Source organism: Theobroma cacao, chromosome 5 (genome assembly GCF_053813885.1).
Source record: "Theobroma cacao isolate CCN51 chromosome 5, ASM5381388v1, whole genome shotgun sequence".
In the NCBI taxonomy this organism is placed as follows: domain Eukaryota; kingdom Viridiplantae; phylum Streptophyta; class Magnoliopsida; order Malvales; family Malvaceae; genus Theobroma; species Theobroma cacao.
The window spans coordinates 4,413,420-4,432,588 of NC_142643.1; the positions used below are offsets into that span (position 1 = coordinate 4,413,420).

The following is a 19,169-nucleotide window of genomic DNA, read 5'->3' on the forward strand; positions in this document are numbered from 1 at the left end:
ATTCATATTAATTACAAAAAGCTAACCTCTTCAGGCTCTTGCCTAGGAAATTGGGATTTATGTCCTTTTTCTTCTGTTGGTTTTTTGTGCCTATATACTATGTACTGTACATGTAAATGTAAAGCACGAGATACAATTTGCCATAAATTCAAGTGCAATTCATATTAAATCTTTCAAGTTTTGGGCACATGTATATTATTTATTCAAAAAGTATATCTAGGCTACATTCCATCGTATATATGTCCCCCAAGGGACATATAGATGTCTTTCTTTCCTTTCTTTCTTTTTTTTCTTTTTGAAGAATCACATGTAACGTAATCTAAAACAAATACATTACTTATTTAAGGACAAAAAGGAAGAAAAGAAGTACAACGTATGCGGAATGGGGGATTCCTTTAGCGTAGCAAAAAGCCACTGTTTTAGCTTTGAGAAGCAGCCATTTGATTGCTGCCTTTTTCCTTCAATAAAAAGTCAGATATTTTTCAAAGAAAAAATATTAATTTATGATTTGCAATGCAAGCAGCATTTCTTTACTCTTTAGCATTTAATGTGCAATTAAAATAGATATACTCCTACTTCTTCCAGTACCCTAAGGCAAGAAATTGAATCAGATAAGTCTTTCCTAATTTCTAGCAAACTAGTTACTCACCTAATAAATTAAATTACAATTAATGGGCTAACGAAAAATCATGAAATTCATCTACATAAATCCATTATAGAAGTCAAGATTGGTTTGTTTTTATTTAAATAATCACATTACATTATTACAATTTACAAGCTGGCCTGTGCCCACCTAAAATTATTGTCAAATTAAAGCGGCATAATGAATTGGAAACGCTTTTGATCACTTCCTAATTGGATGGCTTTTCAATTTTTTCTTAAATTTTAATATTAGATATATAATGAAAATAATTTTCCCAAATAAGCTTCAAATTCCAATTATTACAAGAGTATATTTTCATTGCTTTTTATGGAGGACTTTGTTACGCGTGTCTATTAAGTACATTATTATGGAAAAATAGTACCTTCATAAATTACTTTGTCAAGTGTTGACTGAAATATTCGAATGTTTCAATAAATAATACCTTAATAACCGCCCTTGGGATATTAATTAATTCTCGAAATCTTAAATATTGAAATCGAAATTTAAGGAGTAGACAAAGCATTGTGTAATCTTTCCAAGATGAATAGATTGGGTTTGGGTTTTGTCCTTGGAATTTTAAGTACCGTATCCGATTTGAATTAAATCTCTGTCCTTGACTGATAGGTCAAGCTATATCAGCGCCGCTAAGATTCAAGTAACAGAGTATTGATATGAAATATCCCTCAAATGGCCCATGCCATTTGCCATGTTCATGAATCAACTGGCCAACCTCGGGCTTTTATTTTTGTTTTTTACACACAAAAAAAAAAGAAATTATATGAGCCAAACGAATCAACGGTGCTTAAGTCATCAGATATGGTGGCAGCAAGGGGACCTCTTAATTTTTCATCTGTTGTGCACTTCCATCAGTGAACTAAAATTCTAACACGACAAACAGATTGACTAAATGATCATAAACCAATAGTCGTATGGAATTTGAACACTTTTTTTTAGTTTTTTAACTTTTAATTTAAAAACCAACCAACCTTTTTACTATTTAATGGAATTTTTTAATACAGGAAAATTTTGCTTTTTTGCTTTTTTAATCCAAGCAGTAATTTTCTGGGGGGGCGTGAAGGTTGTTCACCAATGTGATTGATCCACGTGGAGATCATGTGTGATTTGGTTATGGTATACATACAAAAAGCAACTGTTTACTGACAGTTTATTCAGATCGGGCTGCCCATAGGCCCTGAGCATATGCATGTGAATCTGAGCTCACCTCTCTCTGATTCTATATAACGACGACTAAATTCTCTTTTCTCTCTCTACCGGTGTTTGAGTTTTGAAGGTCCGATGTTGTTCTTTCTTTGTTCGAAATATAACAGAAAGTAACGTATGCCATGTTGTTCTAGTTCTATAATTAAAAACAAGACTTGTTGTTGTTGTTGTTGTTTCTTCACTTCTTGTTTGTGGTGGCCGTACGTCAGGACGTTGCCGCACTTTTGTTTTTTTTTTTTTAAGGCGACGTTGCCGCACTTGTTACCGTTTCTGAAAAGCAACGTTAACCTCCAGTTTAGCCATGACTACCAGAGGATTCCTTTTATATCTGCTGTCAGGTTTCTCAGTAGCCATTCTCTCCGTACTGTTCATCAACAAGAACAACAACATGTACCACAACTCAACTCTCTTGCACTCTCCAAATGTATCCAGTGTTGATAAAGATTGGCCTGTAAGTATTTTTCTTTCTCTGAATCTTTTATCTATATTCGGGCTTTCAATGGTGCTGATTTGCTTGATGGGGATTTTACTTTTTCTTTTTTTGGTTGCAGGAATTGGAGTTGAATTGGAGGCTTGTACTGGCAACAGTCATAGGATTTCTGGGGTCCGCATGCGGAACGGTGGGTGGGGTTGGAGGAGGAGGCATTTTTGTTCCAATGCTTACCTTGATTGTTGGATTCGATACCAAATCTGCTGCTGCTATTTCCAAATGTAATTTTTCTTTTCTTACTGCTTTCAATGGAAAATGACTTTTAAACAGATCAGAAGAGAAAATCCCATCACTTGTATTTGTAACAGAGTTGTTTTTGTAACATCAGATTTTTATATGAATGGCTGCAGGCATGATAATGGGGGCATCAGCATCATCAGTTTGGTACAATCTTCGAGTGCCGCATCCAACAAAGGAAGTGCCCATAATTGACTATGATCTGGCTCTTCTCTTCCAGCCAATGTTGATGCTTGGCATTACTGTGGGGGTGGCTTTGAGCGTGGTTTTTCCTTATTGGCTCATTACTGTGCTCATCATTATTCTCTTCTTAAGTTTGTTCAACGACCCAACCTGCCCTCTGTTTTTTACTCTTCATCACTGTATTGCTTTGTTTTTTTTTATATTTGGATAAGGGAAACTTACTTTTTTTAGTTTCAAGGGAGAGATTAGTTACTATTCAATGAGTCAAATCTTCTAGTGTTAGATTATTTTTGTTGACATGAAATGATCATGTCTTCGTTTTGTTTTTGTTCCACTGACTAGGTACCTCCTCAAGGTCTTTCTACAAGGCAACTGAAATGTGGAAGGAAGAGACAATTTTAAAGGTACAACTCAATCATTTGAGTGAATATCAACTTTATACGGTTACAAAAAGAAAAAATAATCTCTTTTTTTTGTGGTAATTTGTAAATTGCAGAAAGAACTCACCAGGCAACAAGAAACTCTAGTTAATTCCAGGGGTGAACGTAAGATACACTATGGATGCATTAGCTATTTATCTTTAGACATATTTGAAAAAATATTAACTTTGTTTTTTTATTTTTTGAATTTTTCAGTCCTGATAGATGCAGAGTATGAACCATTGGTTCCAAGAGAAGAGAAATCAGAACTGGTTAGTCAATCAGGCTTTACGATTTGAGTAATTTTCTATATTATTATGATTTTCGATACCATCCCATGCCTCAAGATGAGAGAAACTTAAACAACTTTTCCTTAAAATCCAGCAAATATTATGTTTCAACCTAAGGTGGAAAAGACTTTTGATACTGGCTACTGTGTGGGTCCTTTTCACACTTATCCAAGTCATCAAGGCAAGCTTACTCTCTATCTCTGCTTCCACTCTCTCTGTCTATCTCAATGGTGTATTAATGTTCATGATTCATGTTATTATATTTGCAGAATGATTTGGTTGTTTGTAGCACTTGGTACTGGGTGCTGTTCTGCTTACAGGTAACCTTGGTTGATATAAGAAACAATATCAATTTATTCACTAATATGCTTTCTTGGTTCAATGCTTGAAACAAATTTATGTTTTATATTTCAGCTCCCCATAGCAGTATTGGTTTTTGGATATGAAGCAACCAAATTGTACAAAGAACACAAGAAGAGAATGAGCACAGGGAACAGAGAAGCAATTTGTGAAGCTTCAATTCAATGGAGTCCATTGAACATTGCATTTTGTGCACTCTGTGGTATCTTGGGAGGTACCGTTGGAGGCTTGCTTGGTTCTGGAGGAGGATTCATTTTGGGTCCTCTCCTCCTGGAGATTGGTGTCATTCCCCAGGTAAATTTGATTTGTGATTACACATCAACATCATTCTATCATCTTAGCCAATCAAACTAAATTTTCAAATATGTGGCTCTGAGGGCATTTAGTTAATTATCATGCATAATTTCTTGTAGAGTTTGCATGGCTGGATAAAATGCTTTAAGTAGGCATTGTCAACTTTGCAATAACCATTTGACAGGATGCTTACAGTACTGTGAAGTAATGTAATGAATTAATCTTACTCCCGAGAATTGATGTTTTGCTGAAAATAAAACCTGTACTGCTTTTAATAAACAGGTTGCTAGCGCAACAGCAACATTTGTAATGATGTTCTCTTCATCCTTATCCGTAGTGGAATTCTATTTGCTCAAGAGGTTCCCTATTCCCTATGGTAAGCCTCAGTTTATTACCCCTGCGCAACACATTTTAAATTTGAGTATAATGTGATCAAATATTTTCCTTTTTCAGCTTTGTACTTGATGGGAGTATCTATTTTGGCTGGCTTCTGGGGACAGTATTTCGTAAGGAAACTAATTTCAATCCTAAAAAGAGCTTCACTTATTGTATTCATCCTCTCTGGTGTCATCTTTGCTAGTGCTCTCACAATGGGTATGAGCTTACCATCGGAACTCAATTATTCTACATTTTGTGTACTTCCACTTCAATGTCCTGTCATTTGACAAACGATATTCTTTTCTTGATGTCTTTAACAGGAGTCATCGGCATTGACACAAGCATTCAAATGATACACAACCATGAATTCATGGGATTTTTAGATTTTTGCAGTAGCCAATGATCGTTGGCAAAGATGCTTGAGAAGATGGGATAAGGGATGTTGTGTGAGAATAGACAAATTTGGAAGGAAAGCAAGAAGATACCATAGGATATAGGCGAGGAAAATGTTGATTGGCATTAGCAACATTGGCCTTCCCAAAGAATGCTACAGTTTAAGTCTAAACGGGGATTTTGGCCAACATCTAGTTGACCAACCCAAAATTTAGTGTCCTGTAAGAATAAAAATTGCCAGTTAAGTGTCTATCGAGTCTGTCTGCAGATTTGTTTGGGTTGTGACAGTTAGCTCCTGGCTAACACCAACAACTCCAACTGTGTAAAAGTGTCTGTCCGTCTTTCTATAGGCATGTCTGGGCTTGACTGTTAGCTCCTGGCTGACACCACCTTCTCCATTTATCCTCCATTGCCTTCACTCTTATTTGTGTATTCCGATATTCCTTCAATGTCCTCAATAAAGAAATGTTATACTATCATTTTAACAGGAGTGCATCTAGAAATTTTTGTGAGTAGTGTCGTTAGAATGATACTCAAAAAATTTTTTATTATATTTAAGATTTATATTATTTAGATAAAATTTAACACGATTTTATTTAGGAGAATATTATTGAGTATCATCATTAGTAAAATTTTGTTGTTGTCCGAGATTTGAATCTTGTGAGATAATTTTTTTTTAAATATCTTTTCATGATTTATTTATTTAAAATTATAAAACTTGTTAAAAATTATTATTCATTAGCATAAATTAAAATATTAAAATGAAGTAAAATATGATCTTACATAGCAAATTATCAGGTTTAGCAATTAACAATATGACAATTTTTTATTCGTTGATAAAAATTAAATATAAGCATCCACAAACCACATAAAATAATTACAAAATTCAAATAATCTAATAATATATCTACAAAATAAATCAAAGAAAGAAAAACTTATAATTTCAAGATATTATTTGATGTGTAATATTATTTTTTATTATTTAGATTATAATTATGAACCCAAATTATCAAATTAATCAAAAAATATTTAAACATGAAGTATTTAAAAACTTTATTTTGGTTGAAAATTACTTACAATTTAAGCCTAAATGAATTGTTTTGAGATAGTGAAAAACATAACTAAAGACCGAAAAAGGGAAGAACTTGAATTTTTATACAAAGAAAGTAGTTTAAGTTTTAATTTTTCTAATAAATCTTAAATTAGAAAAGGACATTTTTCATATTTTCTTATAGTATTTAAATATTAATACATAAATCACTTTTACTTGAAGTATTTGACCTCACTCCTTATAAAATCGTAAAAAAAATAATAAATTTATTAGTATATTAACTACGCTAAACCCTAAATAGATAATATAAAAATTAAAACATTTTAAGAAGTGTGACGCCACTCCTGACAATATGGGTCCGCCCATGCCTTTGAACTTGCACTTGTATAATTAGAGAAGTATTTGTTCGCGGATGTGCCATTGTGGCTTTTTGTCTTGGTAAAACGATGTCATTGTGCCATCTCACTAGTCATCTGTAACTCTATCCAAGTAACAGCTACTAGCAATTGGAAGACTAAAATATATACATACATATATATATATATATATATAAAAGACAAATCAAGTAGCACTGATATATCATTTGGTATAACAATTACTATCATTGTATCATTTTATAGCTTTTGGTACAATCAATTGATTCATACTTGCATGTATGTAAAAGTTTTAAGTTAATCCAATATTTTTAAGTACATAAATGTTTAATGCTTGAACTTTTGATTGATATTAAAAAGAATAATTAAATTTAATAATACAATTATATAAATGTAATTGCATCCTCCTCGTATATGAGATATTATGTGTGGAGTCAAATAGAAAAATACCAAACCATAAATAGTGCAGCAGCACTTGTGGGTTCACACAAATGGAATTTCATATTACAACCTACCCATAGGCCAAAAGGCAATTATTCACTCATTTGTTTGGTAGGTAAGTCCATTCCTAGTTTGGCTGCCATTCAAATCCTAGCTAAACAGTCAGCCCTTTCTCTTTTTTCTTTTTATTCTTTTTTCTACATTTAACACGTGATTTAGCTGCACATTGTGCTCGTTGTTATCTCAAATTAGACTTCGATAGATCTCTTCATTCATTATTAAATTCATTTTGTATGCAATATGAACTTGGCTGGGGGTCCAATATGTTTTATATTGTGGGAGAAACAGCGAAACAGGTGTACATCACTTTCTTCTTAATTCATCATGCATGCATTATTTATATGATATAATATTATATCAATAAGGTTAGGTAATTTGATCCAGAAAAATCCAAAGATGTCCTACACACATCTGGCTTTAGATAAATGGAAATAAAGCACATTGAGGCCTTAAGAAAAAGCTTTGAATCTTTTTTTTTTTTTAAAGCCAGTTTGCTGCAGAAGCAATCACCTAACTCAATAGTTAGAAGCATAGGTGAAGCATTCACGGTCAACAACCCTTCAAATGATGTGACAACTTCTTTCAGGATTGAAGGTGGTGACCCATGCACGTCAATATAACATCAAATAAGGGATGAGTGTTTGAGGCTCTAATCAACAAGAGATAATCTTTTAATTTCATTTTTGATGTTTACAATTTTTACTATTCTGATAAGATTAATTTTCCAAGAATTAAATTCTAATGTTTATTTCCCAAAAAAAAAATTATGTTCTTAAAAGGTACATGTAAGCTATCCTTTTAATAAATCAAATAATCTTTCATAAATACTTTTTTTAAAAGTATTTGAATTTCTATTAATAGAATTATATAGAAACAAGAATTTACAAAAATGTCGATCAAGTTTATATGACATTTATAAGCACTAAAACATTTAGTTCATTGATCAATACATAATCTCTCTACTTAAAAAAGTATGAATTCAAATTTCTCTTTTTAAAAAAAATTTAAAAAAATCATACAAGCATTATTTAAAGTGTGGATACACAAATTATATGTCTTTAATATTTTACAACCATAACTAAAGCAGCATCATATTACTTTAATAGGGTTGGATTTGCAACAAAATAATTGACTGTTTGACCACATGTTCAGTGGTGGAGAGAAGCTGGCCATCACTTCTCAATTCTTTATTTTTTTTTATTATATATATAAACTATGATTTTATATAATCACCTTTTAATCATTTTCTATATAAAATTTTTGATTTACCCTGCACGTGTTTCTCTATGGTAGAATCAAGGTGGATCACCAATCAGTTGAACAGCATCCACATCCTCAACTTAATCTTTCGTGTCAAACATTGTTTATCATCTTCTTTTTGTACAAGGAAGGCAGATCGTGACCTTTCAATTGGAAAATCTCAAATTTATCCCATTTTCAAGAACAAAATCAGGTGCCTTTTTAGAATTGAAGGCATATCAAGTAGAGTAGTGGAAGGGTTTTCTTCATCCAAAGCCACAAGATCAACATTAGTTTTTGAATGAGGAAAGGGAACACCGTCGTCACCACCTTTCATCATGAGAGAGTTATCCAAAATTGATATGTTACAACTAGATCTATCAAAATGGATCTGATTCATTAGGTCAGTTCATTTTTTATTGAATATAGGATGGGTTAAGTTTGAAAATTTATGCTCATATTAGAATTGAGCCTAAATGGGTCAGCCCATCAAATTAGTGGGCTGAGGCAAGTTAGTCTTGTGGGTTACAAAAAATGATTTTAATTAATTTAATAATTATATATTTAATTATATAAAATTAATAATTTAGTTATCAATGGTATTGCATATTGAATATATTTCAATATCTTTAATCTTTACTTGTTAAATAAATAATTTTAATTTAGATTAAAACTTATTATCTCTTTTTCTTTTATGACAATGAATATTAGATGATAAATTGATAATGATTCAAACCTTGAGACATTATTACTGTCTAAACAAGATTTAAATATTTTGTTCAAGGATGAGGATTGAGGAGGATAAAATGAGTCTTGAAGTTTCTATTATTTAGTTATATACTTATGTTTACAGGATGGTAGTTTGTGTTAAAGATTTAAATTTTATTTATATAATTTATTTATTTATTTATTTATTTATTTATATTTAGTGTAATTTATTTGCTTGTAACATGTTTTTATTATTCAATTTATGAATTAAATCATAGAACAATTTTATTGATAGAAAATTTGTTAAGCAGAATTATAAAAATAATTTTAAAAAAAAATGGGTTGACTCAATCCGGCCCATGGGATAGCAAGGTGTGGGCTGGATTGAGTTTTTAATGGTCCATGTAAAAATAGGCTGATCCGGCTCAACTCATTTTTTCCAACCCACAAAAGCTTAGGCCGGGCCAGCTCATTTTGACACCTCTAACTACAACTAGTGGAATTAATTGTCAAGAGAGAAACCAGCTTCACTGGAGTAAAGGTTATCACCCATAGAATGGATCTGTATTCATTTGCTAAAATGAGAATATCTTGGCCCAATCTGAACGTCTTTTCATCATCTTATATGGGTCACCAAATAAAGATACTAAATGTGTTTTCATGAGTCAACAAATTAATTATTCCATTCAAAACAAATGTCTTGAATTTTATGAATAAATGATTCATTCTTATGTATACTATCATATACCAAAATAAAAATTTTACAAGTCAATAATGATACATGACCTCAACATACTCATGGGAAAAATCAACACAGACAAATTAGGCAACAATTATAAACTCTAATTATTCAATAATTCATTCTATCTTTAGGCATTTGTTTGTGGAATATTCTTTGTTGTTTTTGCTTGTTTTTATTTCAGATCAGAGTCATCTCCTTAGACTTGCTACTTTTATTGTTTTTTCGTGTAAATAGTTATTTAAAATCAATCCATCCTAGAAAATAAAACCTCCTAATAATTTCCTGGCTTCTGCATACCACACTAGAGAAAGGTAGTCTAATGGAGTATCAACATTGTATGCAGCATGACAAACAATTAGGTTTCTAAGAGCCCTAATATCTGGAGGTAAAATTGTAAACTAACTAGCAGTCGCCAGTAAAAGTTTGAGTCATGAATATAGCTAATAAAGTTAAGTCCATGTTAATTTCAAAAGAAAGCATGAATTTTAATTTTATGCTCATTCATATGTGTCCTTCAAGGATATTTGACATTAATACAAATATTTTGCTCTTCTTCAGTTATATTTTGTAAGAAAAAATGTTTTAAAAAGAATTACATGTCCTGTGCATAGAGTCCGGCTCAAAACTAGTCTACGCAGTCAAACCGGAGGGGCAGGATTCTAGAAACGTAGGTCAGAGACCTACCTACCTAGAAGTAGATGCTGCCTTGGAGGATTTCAAAGTAGACTGGGGATCTTTGGCAGGTTTAGAATCTGCACTGATGGCAATATTCCCCATTCCAACCTCCACTGCCTCCCTCTCTTTCATCTCATTCTTCTTTTTCTCGGAAGTGTGACTATCTGCAGCTTGGTTTTGTGATAATGACCCTGATGGTTCTAAAAGTCTGGGGCCTGCATTGATCCATGGATGAATAAGGCACTGAGCAGCACTAGGCCGCTTCTCAGGTACAAAATCAAGGATGGGAACCAGGAAATCAGTCATGTCATTTGCATCTTGCTCACTGAATTCATACTTCTCAACGAGGACCTTACCCAAGGGCCAGAAACGCAACCGACGGATGTGCCTCAAATCTCCGTATCTATTAAAGAAGTCCCGAGAATAACGGCCACCCAAGGCAATCTGAGAATAATTCCCAAAATTGTTTATGCTAAATGCAAGAGTCTAAGAAAGTAAACTTCCTAATAGATAAAAATGAAAATTCTCACCTTGCGGGGCATCATTCCTAAAAGTTCCATCATCAAAGCTACGTGGTCCTGAACAGATGGGAGAAAATGTTACATTCGAGGAGTACAAGCATATATTCTGTTCATAGCTAGTTCAAATGAAAACAGAATAAAGATATCCCTAAACTGGACAACTTTCAGTCTGCTTATTTTGGAATTCTCAAGTTCAAACCTGCTCCATAGCACTTTTACAAAAAATTTTAATGTACAAATTTGGCAAGGCAAATTAACATTTTTCCTAATAGTCCATGCTTTTCAGTAGGCATATTCTGTTAATAATTAGGAAAACCCCAAAACAGCTCCAGTTTAATGGTGAAAAAATAGATCAGTTCTCCTCCTATAATGGAACTCAGACCTGAAATTGAAATTGACCAAAATGCTAAACCAACAGAAAAACATTTGTGCTTTAGAATAAGTTAAGCCAGTCTTTAGAGAAGTTAAACAAAAACAGACAGCTAAACTAATATGTCATAATATGCCAAGCTCCCTTATGCCAGATGTTTGCTTAGTGGACAGAACATGAGAAAACTCTTCAATGCTGCCAATCTACATGTATATATAATCACACATGAGTACAAACATACACAAAACATCTACACACACACAAATTCCTAAATACAAAAAATTATTATTAACATATTCCATACGGTGATGGTACACACCAGAGTTTTAAGAACAATTAAGGTAATCCACATAAGTTATTCAACCATTCAGTATTCTCAGCTGCAAGTGAGCACTTTCAAAACTCAAACCTGAAACAATTGCATTCGGCGGCCACTACTCTGACAGTTGCACAAGACAATGACTCCTTTCCAGTACATAAATACCAAAAAAACTTTAATATAGAAGCACACAAGTAACCCAAACTAACGAACCTAATAGAAAGAGAAGCATTCCTCTCCAATCATATTGTTCAAAAACCATAACCTTGCATAATCATATGACTTATCAATGTATCACAAATCAATGTTATTCTTCTGAAATTGAGTTCAGCTTCCAGAGAAAGGAAGCAAAAATGCATCACACTCAAGGCCAAAATGATTCCCACGGTGGGAATGACCAAATCTTACTTTTGAAAGGGCAACTGCTGCCAGAAGAATGACAGTCTATTGTTCGTTCAACTTTTGCTGCCAAGCATAAATAACCTTACATTCTGCTCAGCTATCATTTCCAAATCATATGATACTAAATGCAGATAACTTAAGGTTGCCATGTAGAGGAAATGAACAACAAAATCCACAGCATTTTTGGATCAAGCGAAGTGAAGAAAAGTGAAGTGAAACAACTAACTGAAAATATAAGTAAATAGACAAGAAGAGAAATTTTCTGCCATTCACTTTTTAAATCTCTTTAAAAGTGAAGAAACAAATTTACTTCACCACACCTCTTTTACTCTACTCTCTTTCCGTTTCCAATCCTTCTTTTATAAACAACTAGCCTAAGTTTTACTTTGTCAACTTAATAGCCAAATTTCAGCATTGCAGCAGGCAAACCAAATCAAAGGAATGAAATTATCATATTAACGAAATGTAAAATGCAAAACATCTCCGAGGAAAGAGCTGCCATGTCTAATGAATTACAAGTTCAATCACGCAAAAGAAACATGCACTTTTGGCCCAATTTAATAGCCTCCCTTTTCTTTTTTAAGATACACTGAGCAATTTTCTTTTCCTTTCCAAAAACAAGGAAATAAATTGTTTTGACGTTTCAAGTTGATGACAACCTTCTAAGATTGAATGCCACGTCCTGAATGAACTTTCATCAAGAGAGATTGAGAAACTTAAAAACAAACACATACATCATATGTGGTGCAAAAAACATAAAACAGATAACAGCATTGTAAAAGAAAATACCTCATCTCTGTCAAAGTTGTCACCGCTGTGGGGATCAAAGAGTACATCACCTGTTGAAAGCTCAAAACAAATACAAGCAAATGACCAAAGGTCTGCTGACGTAGAATATTTCGATCCCAGGATCACCTCAGGACACCTATACTGTCTTGTCTGAATATCATTTGTAAACTGTTTATATGTCCAACATGCATTCCCAAAGTCAACTAATTTGCAATTTAAGTCAACTGATGCCAACAGTTTCCGCCTCGTGGAGCGGCTTCCTCTCTTATTACCTTGACTCACTTGACCAGTGTCCTTTGTACCATCAGCATCAGACACTCTATTGGCATTTCCAGAACTAGTGGGACGTTCTTCAACAGAACCCGCATTTGTTTTTTCACTGGGAGATGGCTCAGCTGCACCAGAGGTCTCAGGATCCCCATCAGCTTCGGCAGAAACTTCCTTCTCCACACACCCCTGAGCCGCTCGCTTAGCCTTTCTCCGAATCTTTTTCTTCTGATTTCTACTCAAATCCCCATTCATAGACTTTAAAGAGTCCAGCACTGTCTTGTCCTTACTATTGGGAAGGATGACGGGAGTGCCTGACTTTCTCGGATCCTTAGATGGATCTATCATTGACAACAGTAAAATATTTTCCGGCTTCAGATCAGTGTGTATGATGGAAAGCTCCCTATGTAAGTAATCCAAGCCCACTAGAATATGGTAACATATCTCCTTAACCATATGAATTGGCAAGCCACGATAATCAGAGTACTTGATGAGTGTCAAAAGATTATCCCCCAAGTACTCAAACACCATACAAACATGCTGTCCATTCGGACCTGAATGCTTAAAGTGATCCAAAAGCTTCACTACACATTTTTTATCTTCTTTATCCCCATCTGCGATCTGTTGCAAGATTGTTATCTCATCCATTGCCGCCTCAGTGTAGTGCTGTGCACTTTTTTGTACTTTCAAAGCTACATAATGCTGTAGTTTAAAAACAAATTTAAAAAAAAGGAAAAAATGAAAAAGCATTTTACTTAAATTCAAAGAACAGAGATTATTCCCTAGTGATTCTTCCACTGTTGCATTGTCCAAAATTTATCAAGCGGCAAATGCATTACCAGCAATGAAAGTTCTTAATTTATTCTTTATAAACCTACACTGTTTTTATCCTTTATTTTCCAGGCAATAAAATCTAGCACAACATTAACAAGTAAAATAAAATAAATAAGAACTAATGAAAAAGAGATTTTTTTAGATAACTTATCTGCAATAAAGGATCGACAAAAAAGACTATTCAAATATTACTCAAACAAAAGAATTAAGCTAAAGTGCAACAAGCTAACATCTTCTGTAAACTACAGAGATTTACTAAACATGACAGCCCAATTAAGCTGATCAAATAGGGAAACGGAGTAAAATAAAGCTAGAGAGTTAGATAGAGAGACGTACGGAGAGCTGAGTGTCCCAAGCGAGCCAAACGGTGGAGAAATGGCCCCAACCGAGCTTGCTTTGGACAACGTAACGTCCGTTCTTGAAAGTGTCTCCAATTCTAACGGCATGATAACCGCCTCGCCGGTAATCTTCGGTCCCTTCGTCTTCCGACGTGTAATCCCCGCTCTCACTTCCGCTCCACTCTTCTTCCTCCTTCTTGTCCCCCATTCCCTTCTCTTCCAAATCTAAAAAATTAAATAAACAAAAATTTTATACAAAAAAAAAAAAAAATCAACAGTTTCTTGATCAGATTCAGCAGGATCAGTAGATCTTGCAGCTACTGTTAAGTTAAGATAGAGAATGGAAATTTCTCCTTCTCTGTTAGGATTGAAGAAAAAATAAAACAAAAAAAAATTAAAAGAGAAGGGCTTTTGTTTTTTGTGCGGGAGTGCAAGCCCCGTAAAAGGGACTTTGAAATTTGGGGCTTACTTTTCCCTTTCCTTTTCCTTTTTCATTTTTCGTTTATTTTTTTGTTAAACGTGGCGTATAAAAACGGGTTGTGATCCTGTGCGATAATGGGAGTGGTTCAGTGAGGTGTCATCATCATCATCATCATCATCATCATCGTCAGAAAATCCTAAAGGATGGGAGTGCTGCGCTGCAACTCCTCTTTTCTCTTTTTCATTTTTGTTTTTTTTTTCAATTTTGGAGGTTTTAGATTTTTCCTTGTTGAGTGGGTTTTGTTTTCTTATGACAATAAAGTTAAAAAAGCATTATATTTACGATGTGAAAAAGAAAAAGGTAATAAAGTGACAAATTAAATTAAATTTGATTAAGAAGTTTTATACATTATCAAATTAAATTTGATAGACCTAATAAAGTGACATATTCGTTAATTATTTCGGAATACAAGATATAATTTCGGAATCAAATTTCATTGATTCAGATTTTCCATTTTTTTCAAACTTTTAATCTTTTAATACTATTTTTAATTTTATTTAAAATTATAAATAAATACTATTTTATTTTATGAAATGTAAAAAGTGTTTGTACACATACTTGAATCAAACTAAATATTACAATTTGAATCAATTTTCGATTTTTCTTTTAAATTTTTGTTCACAACTCAAAATGTGACTATCACGGCTATTACTAAACGGAGTTAAAATGCTCTAACTCAATTTTAGGGATTTATAATCATAAAGATTATAATTAGACAATAATTTATAGAATAATTGAATTTTATTAGCATGAAAAAGCCTATATTTGCTTTCTTATTCTAGGAGGAAAAGTTATTCTTCACTCAAGTTTTCTTTCCATTCTCTTTCTTTCTCTCAACTTCTCCCCTCACAAAGCACGTTACAAGTCTCACAAGTAAATTTTCTTGGAGATTTGGTCCAACACAAAAAGCATACATATAATAGTCTAAAGAGTTAGATTTAAAATTTTTTATTTTTAATATTATTTTGCCAACGATATTAATACATATAACCATAAAAATAATTAAATAAAGTATTGACTTGGGGACAAATCATAAGAAACATCAGTATCACTCACCCAAGGCTTTCAATGGTGATCAAAGCTGGCATCCCCTAAGGCCACAACCTCCTTACGCAAGTTTTGGTAAGTAAAAGTCGTAATCAGATGATTATAACTCGAGGGTCTTATGTCCCATAATCAAGGGGAGAAGTTCCTTGTAGTTTAACATTAACAATACCAAGTCGCAAGATTTCGGACTTTGAGTCAATTGATAAAATCAAATCCATCTCCAGTCGGCCCACATCATTATGGGCCAATATGTGCCTATCGGGGCGAAATATTCCCATTCGTGGCCCGTTCGCTGGTGGTAATTTCGTGATTTTAAAACAATATAAGGGCCGTTCTTTGCTAATCCTTGGTATACATAGCAACCGTCGCTAGGGTTTCTAGGGTTTCCACAGCGAAGGAGGAGCAGCAGCAGCAGCCATGGTTCTCAAGTACTATACTTCTCTAATTTTTCTCTTTGTCTTTAAATTATTCATAAATCATGATTTAATGATCTGATCTTGAAAAAACGTTCCTTTCATTTTGGAAAAAATTAAAAATCCGTTTACTGCCGGATCCGCCTTTCATTTTCTTATGTTTTAGCCTGATACGTGATTATTGATAGTCTTTTCTTTGATATTAGTTAAAGTTGAAGTAGGAATTAAACTTTCTGCTAACTTTTCTTTTTTAATTTCTACTTTACATGTTCGATTCCGTGTTAGCCAGATTTGTGTTACAATTTCGTTGTTGAAGTTTTCCAAATGTAAATCGGATAATGTGACATGCCATTCGATTTTATCCGTTTAATTTGTTGAAGCTAATACTTCTAAACTACTTAAGGAAAAAAAAGTATTCGGGCAGCCAAAATTTTATGGAAAAATAAATAATTAATTTCTAGTTATGAGGTGGAAATGGAAAATTAGTTTAGTTAGATTTGGCAATCAAGAGCTCATGTCATTTTGATAGTGCGAGTGTTAGGGATAACTGCATATAGAATTCTGTTTATGTTAATGGCAACGACTGTTTAATTGAGTTAATTCTGTGACAATCTAAGTGAATGGTTAGGTTTGTATGTAGGGATAAGTGAGATTGGGTTTAAATATCCTTGCAGGAATTGTTGTTTTCTATTGGCTTTCTTGTTTTATCCTAAAATTTGTATATTTGATCTTCCAAACCTTGTACTAAACTGTGTGATGTTGGCATGTTAGGACGGAGCTTTGCCGGTTTAGTGGTGCCAAGATATACCCAGGGAAAGGCATCAGATTTGTTCGTTCTGATTCTCAGGTAAATTTCCATCCAGTACTGATTTGAAGTGGTTGATGTTATAATAGTGTACTGATAATGAACTGTCTTCTTTCACCAATTTGTTTAGGTCTTCCTCTTTTCTAATTCAAAATGCAAGAGGTACTTTCACAACCGTCTGAAGCCGTCAAAGCTTACATGGACAGCCATGTACAGGAAACAACATAAGAAGGTGTGTGTCAGCTTTGCAAACTCAATTTCATTACAGAAGGTTTTTTTTATCTTGTTGTTTGTCAGCAGCATTCTAAGTATTACATCTAGATTGTGAGCAAGACATCATGTTTGTTTATCAATCAGCTTTTATGTATATTGCTATTTGTATAGAAAAATTAAGTTGATCAACTGATTGTTGTTGAGCATCTCATTTAGTCCCTGTTATGTTTATCTGATAAAAGTTGTCGGAAGATCAGATGATTGCATGGTTGGATGGAAATAACTAACTTCTATATTGTATTGTTTTCACATACCCAATCTTTATCAATTTTTCTGTTGTTACATGGATTTAGGACATTGCCCAAGAGGCTGTGAAGAAGAGGAGACGTACCACTAAGAAGCCTTACTCCAGATCCATTGTGGGTGCTACCTTAGAGGTGATCCAGAAGAGGAGGACTGAGAAACCAGAAGTTCGTGATGCTGCCAGGGAAGCCGCTCTGCGGTGTGTGGTTTTTTCATTTCAGATATAAGTTTCATTTGTTCCTTGTCACTGCTGATATAGACTTGTATTATGCTGTGTATTTACGGAAATATCTACTGTTCACCTGTTCTGTAGAGAAATCAAGGAAAGGATCAAGAAAACTAAGGATGAAAAGAAGGCTAAGAAAGCAGAAGTAGCAGCAAAGCAACAGAAGACAGGTGGCAAGGGTAACATTCCTAAGGGTTCTGCCCCAAAGGGTCCCAAGCTTGGTGGCGGTGGTGGAAAGCGTTGAGTTGCTATGTTATTATCTGTTTTTCTCTAGCCAGAGTAATAGGTAGTATGTTCATTTTGAAAGCATTGTAAGGACTAAATGGCCCTGTTGGCCATGGTGTTTTTGATTTTCTGCTTATCCTATACCAAGAACTCTGTTGAAGATGAGTGATCAAGTAATTTTATGGATTTTGACTTTGTTTTTCAACCCAGTAATTAGTCTATTATACTGAGCGGAGAATGCCTTTGAACAGCCCTCTCATAGTAGGCAAGCCTGGCACTCAATTTGCTGTTTCCACTGTTATCTTTTTGTTGTTGAAGATGTTTCCTTTTCAACCCTCCATGTTCCAAAATGCTCAACATTTGAAGCCTTTTTAAGGGTCTTGGTAGGGGTCTTCTTGACGTCAGTCATATGTCACTGGTTCCACCTCAGTAAGAAATGAGGTGGGTTACGTGGGTGACGGTCACGTCAGTAAAAAATAAAATGAGTGAATATCAAGTATATAAATATGAATTTTTATCATTTATCAAGTAATTTTTTGAGTTAAAAAATTGAAAAAGTGATTTCGTGAAAAGCATTATTAGAGTAGATTTAGCCTTTTATTAATACGAGGCTCTTGTAAGAGATACAAGGGTTTGCAACTGAGATAGAATATGGCTATTGAGATAGAATGTAACGGATAGAATGGTATTAGAGCAGATACCATTAGAGTAGATTTGGATTGGAGGGCACTGGATCTTGAAGATATTAGCATGAAACTTTTTTCATCTATAAAATATATTTTTTAAATTAAAAATGTACCTCCGTCACATTGGAACTAAACTTTTCTTCTGTTTGGAGGGACGTGATGTCAGCTTTTCGAAAAGTGATTTATATATGACTGGGAACTCCTTTTGGATTTATTGTATAATGTAATTAACCGTGCAATGGGATTCCTCTTTTCCTGCACTAGCATTCGTTTGGTCGTGTTGTGAACATCATTAAGGAGGAAGTGTCAGGCGATTTGAAAGGAATTGATGTTAATTTATGCAATATTTAAGAGAGAAGAAGAATACGCAGATTGACGAGTTTAGAAGCACAAGGCAGGGCAGGGCAGGAATTAATTACGGGTGTAATTTTTACTAGAAAAATTGATAATGAAAAAGCTACTCTGCTTCGGGCAAATACAAGTCGAACAATTTTGTTTTTTTATACTAGGGAATCGTCACTTCCACTTGTAAGGAAGTCGCATGCTGGTTATGGCCCTCCCATTCCGTGACATCTTTTTATATCAGCATCTCTGCCAACACCTTTCAGGCCACAGCTTGAGCCTTTTATTTTTCTTACTTTCAATGGTCAGCCATTTGAAGATTTGTGATACCAAACTACCAATATGATATTGTTGGGGTTTTTTTTTATTCATTTGGGGGGGGCAAAAAAA

General features: G+C 33.8%; 3 protein-coding genes across 4 annotated transcripts; 2 read left to right on the plus strand and 1 right to left on the minus strand.

Annotated features, from left to right (window-relative positions):
• Positions 1-1,811: 1,811 nt before the first annotated feature.
• Positions 1,812-5,393, plus strand: LOC18598124 (Sulfite exporter TauE/SafE family protein). The gene is made up of 13 exons (XM_088806778.1): positions 1,812-1,934; positions 2,074-2,315; positions 2,416-2,575; positions 2,705-2,905; positions 3,117-3,178; positions 3,271-3,319; positions 3,410-3,465; positions 3,578-3,664; positions 3,753-3,803; positions 3,898-4,137; positions 4,420-4,513; positions 4,591-4,731; positions 4,836-5,393. Exons 2-13 carry the CDS (start codon positions 2,166-2,168, stop codon positions 4,916-4,918), a joined length of 1,374 nt encoding a protein of 457 aa, XP_088662904.1. The 5' UTR covers positions 1,812-1,934; positions 2,074-2,165; the 3' UTR covers positions 4,919-5,393.
• Positions 5,394-9,987: 4,594 nt separating this feature from the next.
• SRPK4 (ser/arg-rich protein kinase 4) lies at positions 9,988-14,506 on the minus strand. Of its 2 annotated transcripts, none has more exons than XM_018121482.2 (4): positions 14,037-14,506; positions 12,600-13,568; positions 10,729-10,776; positions 9,988-10,642 (listed from the first exon to the last, which is right to left on the minus strand). In XM_018121482.2, exons 1-4 carry the CDS (start codon positions 14,244-14,246, stop codon positions 10,208-10,210), a joined length of 1,662 nt encoding a protein of 553 aa, XP_017976971.2. In that variant the 5' UTR covers positions 14,247-14,506; the 3' UTR covers positions 9,988-10,207. The 2 variants fall into 2 exon arrangements, with proteins under 2 accessions (XP_017976971.2, XP_088662718.1); XM_088806592.1 differs by having other exon boundaries at positions 12,600-13,558; positions 14,037-14,177.
• Positions 14,507-15,864: 1,358 nt separating this feature from the next.
• Positions 15,865-17,956, plus strand: RPL24A (ribosomal protein L24). The gene is made up of 5 exons (XM_007027510.3): positions 15,865-15,994; positions 16,751-16,826; positions 16,915-17,016; positions 17,351-17,499; positions 17,614-17,956. Exons 1-5 carry the CDS (start codon positions 15,984-15,986, stop codon positions 17,768-17,770), a joined length of 495 nt encoding a protein of 164 aa, XP_007027572.3. The 5' UTR covers positions 15,865-15,983; the 3' UTR covers positions 17,771-17,956.
• Positions 17,957-19,169: the final 1,213 nt, after the last annotated feature.